The 13,172-nt window shown below is 39.6% G+C and overlaps 1 protein-coding gene across 1 annotated transcript in view; it reads left to right on the forward strand.

Annotated features, from left to right (window-relative positions):
- The first annotated feature begins 770 nt into the window (after positions 1 to 770).
- Positions 771 to 13,172, forward strand: part of atp1a3a (ATPase Na+/K+ transporting subunit alpha 3a) — a 33,700-nt gene continuing 21,298 nt past the window's right edge. The window contains exons 1-8 of the mRNA XM_053684182.1: positions 771 to 953; positions 1,175 to 1,253; positions 6,378 to 6,497; positions 8,051 to 8,110; positions 9,220 to 9,423; positions 9,705 to 9,818; positions 9,984 to 10,118; positions 10,867 to 10,984. Coding sequence (XP_053540157.1) covers positions 1,248 to 1,253; positions 6,378 to 6,497; positions 8,051 to 8,110; positions 9,220 to 9,423; positions 9,705 to 9,818; positions 9,984 to 10,118; positions 10,867 to 10,984 — 757 coding nt within the window. The 5' untranslated portion in view covers positions 771 to 953; positions 1,175 to 1,247. The remainder of the gene's footprint in view (positions 954 to 1,174; positions 1,254 to 6,377; positions 6,498 to 8,050; positions 8,111 to 9,219; positions 9,424 to 9,704; positions 9,819 to 9,983; positions 10,119 to 10,866; positions 10,985 to 13,172) is intronic.

The raw sequence follows: 13,172 nt of genomic DNA on the forward strand, positions 1-13,172 counted from the left end.
TTTGAACAATACTTTGCTGGTCCTTGAGTTTGTGATCTCTTGTCCCATTGCTCTTCTTGTTGGTCAATGGTCTGTTGCATTGGAGATGTTCCTTGAGACAGACTATCAAGATTATGCATCATCTGATGCTGTGTGTACCTTCCTTGCAGAGAGTTAAACATCTTTGTAATGAAATCTGCAGGCTGCAGGAACCTGTTTCTGCGTAATATGTGATTCTTCACTATTGAGAACCATTGCTCCACATGGCAATTTGTTTCCCTTGTTTTTATTTCTTTAGTATTCTCTTTGGAGAATCTGCTCATGTCCCCAAGCAATATGCCATTCCAAAGGGGGGAAATGTCTGTAAATATCAAAAATCTAAAGGGTATTTCTCATACCTGACACCTAGATGAACACTTTCCAGTTGGTTTTGTTTACATTCCCTTCAAATGCTAATGAGCTTTAAATTATGGTATATTTTGTGTATGGGCCCATTCTGCAGTGAAATTCATGTCTAATTTAAATGTGATTTAATAGTTTACTTTGATAAATATCAAAAATTACAAGGTGTTTCTCAAAGCAAACACCTAGACGAACACTTTCCAGTTGGTTTTGTGACTGTAAGTCATTCCCTTCAAATGCTATTGAAGTTAGAATCGCGTCTAAAAATGACGTGCGTAACTTTAGAGACGGTCCCTTGACTTCCGCATATCTGCGAATATCGAACGTCCAACGTCAAACAATCTTTATTCCAGTCTTTTTTTGTCTGCGTATAGTGTAGACAGGATTCGAATACATTCACTCAGCAGAGAGAGAGAGAGAGAGAGAGAGCACATTTTCCAAGCTCGTGATAAATGAAACTGTTTTGTGGCGCGGAGTGAGCGGCTGTGACGCGGCGCTTGCGGCGGAGGGATCACATCACAGCACTTTATTATCAGCATCAGGGGTCGCGCCTGTTTCAGTGCTCTTCCTCAGTGCGCTCTGCTTCTTGCACCGTGTCCTCCTGTCTGCTCACCTTATCTAATTAGATTAATACAAACATCCCGATGTGCTTTTGTCTAAAGCCATTCTCTTCATGAGCTTGCTCGTTTCTATTATTTATACACGAGATAAGGAATGGGTTACCCATTTAACGGATAGAATATTTTTTGGAGCATCCGCTTGTGTCTGAAGAGGTTTTTTTTTTCTCCTGCAGGACGCGACATCCTCGACCTCTACATCTTTATTTCTGATCGACTGAAAATAAACGCCGTTTGATCACCGCTGAAATGGGGGTAAGATTTTCTCGCCACCTCTTCTTTCTCTAGACGCACACTCGCATGTTTTACTTCACCGTAATTTCTGAGTCATTCTGATGTCTAGGCTCTTCCACGCCCTTTTCTTACCTCCATGGAAAAAGACAAACGTAACCTCTCGAATATCCCAGGTTACCATGCAGAGAATGAAACACTAGTATTGGGTAGTACAGGTAACGCACTACTAATCAAAATACTGTTTATTGCGGAAACATGACGTTTTGGAATGAAAAAAAGAAAAAAAATGCGCATGTTTCAAGATGCCTCCGCCTGATTGCGTCAAACCTGTCTGAAATGTGACGGTTTGTACTGTTGCGTCGTGATGCGGATAAACCAGGGGGAAAAAACCGGAAACTAATCGCGTTTTCACGGTTCTCCAGGCTCTCCGACATCTTTTAGAAGCTGAAGCATCATTTATACGCAACAGCTGGCACAGCCTCGCCTTGTAAACAGGCGTAAATAAGAGCAGTCACCGACGCCCATTTTCCACCACATATATGTGTGTAGAAGAGTCGCAGGGTTAATCCGCTATATCTGGCAACATCAGTGTGTGTGCATTTAGTGGTACATATGAACACCAGAATTCATGATTTCATTTTCTAGACTCTCCTAGTGTCTGGAAGAAAAAAGAAATAAACAAAACCATGGTGCAATACTGTCCAGGATATGAACAAATTCCTAAGGTTGGAAATATCTGACACACCGCTTTCTTTGGAGAACTTTCCAAATTTATACATTCTGCACACTGGATTTGTGACGCCACTGTAAAAGGGAAAGAGGTGCTTCAAGATGGATGCTCCACCAGTTTCCACTTCATGACTGATTCAGGGGGTTGTGTACAACACAGGCCTGCGTTTCCTAACCATAGGACTCCTTCAGTAATATCCAAGCCTTATCAAATATCCAATCCACTGGGTTGGGCAAATGTAGTCTACTGATTATGCAAATGTGTGGGTGTTTCTAAAAATGTTGTCATCGTTAATTAAGTCAAACCGACCAAAGCATGTGTCAGGTACTGCTGAAGGTCAGGTAGATACGCCTCAGATTTATTATTATTATTATTATTATTATTGTATGAATGAAACAGAGAAAGAGGGAGAAGGTAGAAGAAGGGGGGGGGGGGGGTGGAGATGTTGTGACCTTCAGGTGGGTTCACTCTGTAGGAATCAGAGGATGGAGAGCTGGCACAGCGTACTAAAGCAGGCGCTCAGTCGAGGGAAGGAAATTCCGGCTCTGACGCACTAGGGAGGGAAGCCAATCAGGAGGCTCACAGAAAATAAAGGACGTGACTACAGATCAAGTTAAAAGACACTATGACAACAAGCTCTGTGCAAAGGTGCATAAATAGTTGCCGAATTATGGTGGCATTTGCGTTCTGTGACCAGATATACCTTACATCCTTGCAAAGATGCAGGTCACTTCCAGATACAGAAAATGTTCATTTAAGTTCTCTATAATTAAATTTTGACTAGTAATAATGACGTCACAATTGCAGTTGAGTTGTATGAAAGCTCCAGCCCAAGATTTCTGCATTTCATTTCTGACTATCCGAACCTAAGTTGTAGATACGGTTCTTGTATTTCGGATATCATGAATGATACTAGTCAGCCAGCGTTTGTAGATATCTTAGGGTATTTTCACATATTGCCGAATTTAAAAGAGCCAAACTCAGTTCACTAAAAGGTTGTTGAGAGAAAGAGAACCAAGTTCTATTTGCATTCACACTTGACTCACTTGCTTGACCCTGCGCTCCGATCCTAGCTTCCTAATAAGCTTTGATATGCAAAGAAAAGGATTTCACAGAACTGTAATGTATACATGACAAATAAAGGGTTCTTCAGCTTTTATGAAGCTTCGAGTCCCCATGAAATCAAAATGAAAGTTTTGTGGCTTTTAGTATGAATATGTTAATATAAGCTATTGTGCTAAAGCTAGTGTACTAAAGTAGTCTCTTGTAGTAGTTCATTTGGAGCATTCACATATGGTCCAGGTAGAGAAAAGCGTCCTTGAATGAAAAAACACCCTTAAATGATTGTTCTGATTGTAGAAAAAAAAAGATGTTTTTCATGTTGCTTGATCCTGATGAATGCTGTTGCAAGGAGAACTGCGTAGCAGTGATATCGGGTGAACCACGGTGTCTGAATCACAGTCAAGCATTTTTATTTTTAATGGAGTTTTCAATGCTGGCTGTGCATGACGGAAATTGTTAATAGCCTGTGCCATTATAGCCTACTCAAATTCTGCAGGCTTCAGTTTACAAGACCCAGTTGGAATGCTTTATGTAAGGCACATTATTTATCATTTAGATATCTGAAAATATCATTTTGGCTAGATATAAAAGAATTAAGAGATATTGCTATCATTTGGGATTTGTGAAGCTTCACGTTATGATTATGGTATGATTTAGATGTCTTTGACTTGTCAAAATGTAAACCCTTTTTTATCATGAGAGGACTTGTCTTAGACAAAGCTGTAGAGCTTGGTCATATAATGTCATGATATCATGATGGCACGGTTAGTCAGTAAGTCATCTTGTTAGATAGCCAGACTGGATGAGTTTTCATTTAAACTGAGTGTTCGGAGCTTTCAAGTCCTTACAGTGGGAAGCTGTTGTTGTGTCATATTAGCTGCACAAGCAGCGCCCATAGGTTAAAATCATGGACTGTAAAAACGGTGTAATAAGTAATGTAAGAGAACATTTTTCTATACACTACATTGACATTTTCTATCTTTTAGTGGGTTTTAGGGGAATACTTACATTCATACAGGCTGTGATAATTGGTTATTTTATGGAAAACCAATCATCCCAGCCAAAATGTATTTCCATTTATAAAATGTGCAGCAATAAAAGACAATGAAGGACACCTACCCTTTCTCATCAGCATGTGAACTACTCAGTATTCCAAACAATCAATTTATTTGCTAAACTGGGACCATTTTTTGATGGTCATGATTAAATGCAAACTGAGGACTGATGTTAAAAATTTATATTAATGAACTAATTTTTTTCAATTATGAGAATTTGTTTGCTTTTATTTCATATGTTCCTTAACCCTTTCATGCATAGTGGTCACTGCAGTGGACAGCTATTCAAAAGCCATTTTCTGGCTATATCAGGGATTTCAATAGAATAACTGCATAACAGCTACTAGAGTGGACACTAATTCAAAAATTTTGAAAGCATCCAGTCCACTGAACACTTCAGTAACTTTTTTGAAAAATGTATGTAAAAGTAAATGAAGGTGAAATTATTAATTTTTTTTATGCCTTGATCAGGATTTCATCAGTAATGCATTAAAGGGTTAAGGACATCAATGATGTTGGCACATATATGAATATATTATTCTGAAAAGTCATTTTAATGGAAATGATGTTATTGTTAGGACAGAGATAGTTTCTCCTTTTTTTTCTGTGGAAAATGATTGTGCGTAATGTTTATTTTAACAAAAACATTTAAGCACACTGTATCAGCATTGTTCTGAAAGTAAATTAGATTGGGTTTTGAGTTTATAATCTGTTTTTCACCTGCTTGCTGTACACCGTGTTATCTGAGCGTGCTGCAGATTTGCCAGGTCTCATGTAAGATGCATCCCGCAATGCACCATTCATAAACAAAATTCATCCTTGGCCTTAATGGACAACAGCATCTTCATTCTGACGTGCTCAAAAAAAAAAAAAGAGTTGTGACTCTTTTGAAAGAATTCTGGTTAGAATTTCTTGCTCTGGCTTCGCTGTGCTGTTTGAATTATTTGGACTTGAATGCTTTTGTCTTATCCTCTTTGGGTTTTGTGGGATTTTATCATACAAACAGAAACAAATCTGTAGAGTATTGGCTTTTTAATACACTCATCTAAATAATATACGTATTTTAAAAATGGGTTAATCAGACAATTAGGTTCAAAACAACTTTCACACTGGGTTAATCCAACTGTAGTTGTACACTTACAGCTAGGATCAGGCAAGGTCTTGACAGATGGTGAGATTACCTTTAGTTTCTGTCTCTCCCACACACACACACAAATACTGTAAACATGGACTAATAGAAATGGTTTTGTGGTTTTATTTATAGAAGTTTATGATATCGATCATGATATTCAGACATTAAGACCAGGACATAGGATTGCATCAGACCATAAAACCGTTTCCCAACAGATATATTTAAATAACTTCATCAAAATAGCTTGTTTTGACTGTGTATGATAAGCAGGTTTTGTTCAGGTAAAACCTGCTGGCAGTCTTGCTTAATAAATAAAAATCCTCCCACGTCTTTTTAACAGTCTATAAAATAGGAACATGTAGGAACAGTGGTTAGGTGTTTCCCCCACTAGAGCACTGTGAAAGAATCTTTGCATGTTTATGAAGTGTTTCACAGATTTCACAGCGTTTCACAGACACAGTCAGGAGTCCTCGTGTGATCTCGTGAAACCATGAGCCTGCCTCCTCAATTCATTAGCACAGATGAGATCATCAACGTGTGTGTGTGAGAGAGAGAGAGAGAGAGAGAGAGAGAGAGAGAGAGAGAGAGGGAGAGAGGGAGGGAGGGAGGGAGGGAGAGAGAGAGAGAGAGAGAGAGAGCGAAATGGGGTGCAGTGATATTACATGCGGGGGAGGACAGCTGACAAAGGGAGTGGTGTGTGTGTGTGTGTGTGTGTGTGTGTGTGTGTGTGAAATGTAGGCAGGGTTATAGGAAAGATGTTTTTGGTGAGAACAAGAGTGAGTATGAAATTAAAGTGGAACATACTGTACGTACTCTACCCCAGGGCTAATTGATGTGTGGCCTATACATAAAAAAAGCATGAACATAAAAAGTACTGCATATACAAGTTTTTTTCTTTACGTTCAGCAGTATAAATATAGAATGAATGGTAAATAGATGGAATCATCAGCACTGCGTGGATTAAACACACAGCAGAATGAATTAGAAGAAGTGATTCATTATGTAATGTTTTAGGGTAACATCAAAAAGGTTGTAACCTCGGGAATCTTAAGAAGAATGATGGTTGGCTTGTACATACTAGCTCGTTTTGTTAGGTCAGTGGTCCCGGATAATGTTTTGCTGAATGAACTGGACTCATTCTACTTTTTCTTTACGTTTCCCTGTAGTATGGGCGGTCAGACAGCTACCGCGTGGCAACCACGAAGGACAATGACAATGTTGAGAAGGAGTCTCCCAAGAAGAAGGGAGGGAAAGATCTTGATGACCTGAAGAAAGAGGTGCCACTGGTAAGACCAAAACACACCTGGTGAATTATAATAAACCAAACTCTAACCTTAACTTAAGTAACTAGACTGCATTCAACATGTTATGTACAAAACCAGCATGTAAACCTAAAAGCACAGATAAAGCACTGTGTATGCGGCAAAAACTCCTTATATACGCATTTGAGTGATGACCGTGCCAAAAAAGCTGGGGTAGTAAGAATGTGACTAATTACATAGTACATCTGCTGTACTAAAACTTGGGCTAAATAAACTATATGGTCAAAAGTATGTGCACCCTGATCATCACACCCATATGTGGTTCTTCCCCAAACTGTTGCCACAAAGTCAGAAGCGCACAATTGTACAGAATGTATTTGTATGCTGTAGCATTACAGTTTCCCTTCACTAGAACTAAGATTCCCAAAGCTGTTCCAGCATGACATAAAGTGCACAAAGTGATCTCCATGAAGACATGGCGTGTTAAGGTTTGAAGAAGGTGGAAGAACTCAAGTGTCCTGCACAGAGTCCTGACCTCAACCCCACTGAACACCTTTGGGATGAACTGGAACTGGAGCCTCCTCATCCAATATCAGCGCCTGACCTCAACCTCACTAATGCTCTTGTAGCTGAATGAACACAGATCCCCACAGCCACGCCCCAAAATCTAATTGAAAGCCTTATCAGCAGAAAGAGTGGAGCTTATTATAACAGCAAAAGGGGAATAAATCTGGGATGTTCAACAAGCACATATGGGTGTGATGGGCAGGTGTCCACAAACTTTTGGCCGTATAGTGTGTTCACCTATGTCAGTAACACGTACGTTAAACGGGCCTTTTAATGCCGATTTTACAAATGTTACAGGAACTGCAGTCAAACACATGAAAAATAAATCATCACTTTTTTTTTTTTTTTTAGTTAAGTAGCTTGTTCTGTATATAACTGTCTTTTAAAACCAGTTACTAAGCAAAGGGTATATTAGGTATATTGTTGACTTAGACATTGTTCATGTGTTCTTTATTTAATAGGAACTTAATTTATTTAATTTAACACATTATCTACAGTAGATTACTGAATCTTTTTGATAGCTTTACAGTTGACAATTTCCGGGCTTTTAATTGCACCGTAGACTGCATTGAGTAGGCAGTCCCAGGCATGGTTTGTGTTATGTATTACAGCGTTACTTATGTAAAGATTAATTTCAGGTGCGTTAATGGGCACATTTTGTGGTCACATCCAGTTGTGTTTTGCTCTGTGCTTCCTTACATGTAATTTAACAAGAATAAGAACAAGAAACAAAATCTATAAAAGTAAGGAGGAAGCCAAAACGACTAGTTCAGTGTAGAAAGTGTGGCACTTAAATGGAGATAGGAGCAGACTTGAGAATACCAGTGCTAAATTGGTGCTTGAATATCGGGGCTGCAAAATCAACAAGTATACTAAAGTCCTTCTGTCACTGTTTGATACAAAGTGATATCCTCAGTGTGATTAATACCTTCCTAAATATCCTCTCTTTCTTTCTCCCACTCACTCTGTCTATAATATTTCTCACTCTCATGCTGCTTTCTGTATGTTAGACGGAGCATAAGATGTCCATTGAGGAAGTATGCCAAAAGTTCAACACTGATATTGTGCAGGTAGGTTTTATAGATCCTTTATTTACACCTTTTCTTATTCCCTCATTTACTCATTCTAGCTGCCTAAAGCATGGGAGACCAAGCAAAACCTACATACATGTAACAGCAAAAATAAAAACCCATGTGCAGTGCCTATAATTCACAATCCTTTTCTGGTATTGATACACATTATTGCTCATGTTCAGTGTTATGCCACTACGACCCTGAAGTGTAACAGCAGCAGGATTTTTATCGTTCAGAGAATTTGTAGAGCCACAGCTGTATGTGTTACATATGAGGAAAATTGGAAAATGTAACAAAAATATTATGTAAAACAATCGCTTAAATTTTTTAGCCATTAGTAATGCTCTTTTACCCGCGTAAACTTTGGTGGTGTAGTGGTTAGCACGTTTGCCTCACACCGCCAGGGTTGGGGGTTCGATTCTGTGTGTGCGGAGTTTGCATGTTCTCCCCGTGCTGCGGGGGTTTCCTCCGGGTACTCCGGTTTCCTCCCCCAGTCCAAAGACGTGCGTGGTAGGTTGATTGGCATGTCCAAAGTGTCCGTAGAGTATGAGTGAGTGTGTGTGTGTGATTGTGTGCCCTACCCCGCCTTGTGCCCGATGCTCCCTGGGATAGGCTCCAGGTTCCCCGTGTCCCTGAAAAGGATAAGCGGTATAGAAGATGGATGGATGGATTTTACTGTACTTAAGACATGTGCCATGACATCACTGTAAACTAGGGGCAAGGCTTATTTGGTTGACAAGCTCTGAAAACAAATCACTGTGCTGGACTCTCCAACAGAAGAGAAAATCAAAACGCACTGTTTAAGGGGGCCGGGTCATGGTGCGGTAAATAATAAAGCAGAAAAAATATCTGGCAGTAGTGAATTTCTATCCTCCGAGTACATCCTTGCAAGTGACTGTAGTCATCTTCATGGCTGATGAGTGTATTTTTATTGAGTGTGTACAGTGTGGATGGATATATGATAAATCTTTTGATGCCTATGATGTTAAATTATTATTAATGAAAGCTACGAGACAGGATGGTAATTATTGTAATGCATTGTAAGAACAGATTTAGTAAAAGATACATAGTGATACAGGTCTCACACTCTCTTGTTTTCTCTCCAGGGTCTAACTAATGCTAAAGCAGCTGAGTATCTGATCCGGGATGGTCCAAACGCACTCACTCCTCCACCCACTACCCCAGAGTGGGTTAAGTTTTGCCGCCAGCTCTTTGGTGGATTCTCTATCCTGCTGTGGATTGGAGCCATCCTCTGCTTCCTGGCCTATGCCATCCAGGCGGCCACAGAAGACGAACCAGCTGGAGACAACGTGAGGATACGAACACAGATTAGTTGGGGCAGGAGATAGAAGCATTTGGGGAGGCTAGAGAGGAATAGAGAAGAGTAAGGGTGTTTATGGATAAGGACAAGAATTTATAATATCTTAGTGCTGGGGAGCCTCTTGCACTTGGTGTCACTGCATTCTCTGAAAAACGCAAAGCTGTATAGAAAGACAGGAAATTGTTGGAATGGTTGAACCGTACCTCAAAATAATGACATTTTCTTATGCATTTAACCTTCCTAATTTGTATTTGCTTGTCCCTTTGTCAGTTGTACCTGGGCATCGTGTTATCTGCGGTGGTCATCATTACCGGCTGCTTCTCCTACTTCCAGGATGCTAAGAGCTCAAAGATCATGGAGTCCTTCAAAAATATGGTGCCCCAGGTATTGACAACCAGTTGCTAAAAATGCAAAGTTATTATTATTTTTTGTTTTCAATAAAAGCTCAATTCCATTCTCTGTGATTTACAATAATTCAGTTATTATATGTATAAATGAAATTTCCATTCTGACTCTGTCTCTCTGTGTATGTGTGTGTGTGTGACATAGCAAGCATTAGTAATCCGTGAGGGTGAAAAGCTGCAGATTAATGCTGAGGAGGTGGTAGCTGGAGATTTGGTGGAGGTGAAAGGAGGAGACAGGATCCCTGCTGACCTAAGGGTCATCTCCGCTCATGGTTGCAAGGTAAACACACACACACACACACACACACACACACACACACACACACACACACACACACACACACACACACTAGGGGTGTGACACAATACCATTATCATCTGTATCTGTCTAGTGCTGTTTAGTGCACCCATAAATGGGTGTGGTCTGGATGCAGTGCTGCTGATGGGGTCTTTCATGTGACATTTCATTATAATGTCATTTTCATGAGAATATTGCATCTCCTATTTATATAATGTTCATGAGTTTGCGCTTTTTTTTGTAAGTTCCATGAGAAGGGCTGCCAGGTTTCTCGTGTAATTGCCACATATTACAGATTAATAACATAACATATAAAGTGCAAATCAGAAATGCACACCGCTATTCCAACAAAAACACAAAATAGAAGAAAAAAATCTTACGTCTTTTCCTATACCTAAAAATGTTGGTCTAATTTGAAGTCTTTTTGTTTGGTTTATGAGTTGAGTTAGGGTTGGAATTTTGCTGAAACCTGGCCATCCTTCCCAAAAAAACCAAGAACAATACTCTGGCTATTATTCATATCTGTATTGGTGTTTGTTTAGGATGCAGTATCTTTTCAATCTGAATAATGTATTTAGTTACATCACACACAAACACACTTTAGCCTTTCAAAACTAGGAAGCCTTTGGTAGTGGGCTTACAATTTTCCCCCCAATAATATTGCTGTTAAACTGCCTGTTTGTGAAGTCAATACACATGATTTTATTTGTATGGTTTTTTAAAATTTCAGGTTGACAACTCCTCACTGACTGGTGAATCAGAGCCTCAGACCAGGTCACCTGACTGCACCCATGACAACCCCCTGGAGACCCGCAACATTGCCTTTTTCTCAACCAACTGCGTTGAAGGTACAGTTGTCCTAGCAACCGCCTCACTGTTCCATCTTCTGGATGCTTTCCTTTAATCTTTTCACGCAACTCTGCTTCATGCTGTGGTTTTGTTTTCATTCTGCCATGAAATGGATGATGAGAAAGTGTTGTCATGACAACAAGCTCCCTCATTTCCTCTGCATGTTGTCGTTCATCAGTTGCTCAAAATGTCATTTTCACTGCCTTTCAAACATATGTCTTTTAAACAAATTAAACCCAATTGCTACACAGTAAATGCATAAAAAAGAAGAGATTTTACACATGTGCACCACCATGTTTATACCCCAGGCACGAAAAGGGCAAGTTTAAAGGTAGTTTCTAGGGACTGATGAAAGTAATGTTTTTTTTTCTTTCATGAATGACAATATGTTGGAATTTATTTAAAATATTCCTTATTGTCAATCACTGTAGCACATATCTTTTTGAAGAATAACACCCATTATTTTTAAAAGTAGGTTTAATGAGAATGAGCCAGGTTGTCCATCTGCCTGTCTGTACTTCTGTTCAAGATTATCATTACTGCGATATTTCACGGGTTGAATGTTTGTAGGATTTATGTGAAGTTATCATTGTAAGCAGCAGATGAACTGATTTGATTTTGGAATGGCTCAAGGTCTCAGCAAGCTCAAATGTCTGAAATAGTTTTTCTTCAATAGCTTCCTTTCCTGTTTGTTTTAAGGGACAAATTTGTAACAAGGACTAGACATGTTGGTGTCTGTGTCTTACTTGTTGACTAAATGTGTTGAATTATTGTGTTATGGTTTCTGGACACTGATAATTGGCCTTCAATGACAGATTAACATCCTACCAAGTTATGTAGTATGCAGTATCTAGATAGCGGTGCAGATTAATTTTGGTAATAACATTCTAATCAGGGAAAACTATGAATTAAAAAGTTGACAGCGTTCATTCTGATAACTTATGTTCAAATGGATTTTAAAAAGTGGCCCCTCCTTCAGTCACAAACAGAACAATTACAGAGCGAAGATTAAGTAAAGTGATAACCGCTCCAATGGGCCTCTGTTAGCACTTATTGCAGTACACAATTTTGACTGATAAGTGCATGAAAAACATCCTCTTTTATTTTGTCCTGTGGGATCCTAGTCCGCACACCTTAATGACTTGGGTTTCACCATTTTGTCTGTTGTAATGGTTTCTGCCATTTTCCTTCAAATGTAATTTCACTTTTAATGACATGACGTAGTGTGTGCCACAGTGTACTTCATTAATTAGACCAAGTAGTTAATAATAAAATTCATTACCATCTGAAAAGGAGAGAGAGGTCAGGAGTGAGTAGGCAGCTGACTTGAAACCAGTGGGACTGTTGGTGAGAACAGATCCACTCTAGTCAAGTCAGGTTTCAGAATATTTATTGTAAATTCAAGCATGTATTTATGCAAATTTGTTAGGTATAGGAGAGCATGGGGGATCGCGTAAACCTGGGAGAGGGATAAGGTGAGCAACTGGCCTAGTGAACCTTCTGTCCTTTACTTGTTCTTGACATCAGCAACCCTACAACAACCATCCTTGCTGGAATGGAGGGAAATTACTTTACCCATTGGCCACAAGGATCGTGGAAGCTGAGGATCAAGAATTAGAACAACAGTGTTAAGTTGGAGGTTAGGGTTGTCAGTGCACCACTTCTGTCTACACTGAAGAGCGGGAAGGTAACTTCTAAGGAAATGAGCCCAAAAGTGGTTAGAGAGAATTCAGTAACTGCTTTATACCCATCAGTCATAACATTAAAACCACTGCCTGGTAACATGAATAACATTTGATTGTCTCGGTACAATGTCAAGGGGTGGGATATATTAGCCGGCAAGTGAACGGTCAGTTCTCCAAGTTGATGTGTTGGAAGCAGGAAAAATGGGCAAGCATAAGTATCTGAGTGACTTTGACAAGGGCCAAATTGTGATGGCTGGGTCAGAGCGACTCCAAAACTGCAGGTCTTGTGGAGTGTTCCTGGTATGCGTTGGAAGGACAACTAGTGAACTGGTAACACCTCGTAATTTACAGGACTTAAAGGATCTGCTGCTAACATCTTGGTGCCACATAACACAGCACACCTTCAGAGGTCTTGTGGAGTCCATGCCTTGACGGGTCAGAGTTTTTTTTTGGTAGCACAAGAGGGACCGACACTATATTAGGCTGGTGGTTTTAATGTTAT

This window comes from Ictalurus punctatus, chromosome 12 (assembly GCF_001660625.3).
Source record: "Ictalurus punctatus breed USDA103 chromosome 12, Coco_2.0, whole genome shotgun sequence".
NCBI lineage: Eukaryota > Metazoa > Chordata > Actinopteri > Siluriformes > Ictaluridae > Ictalurus > Ictalurus punctatus.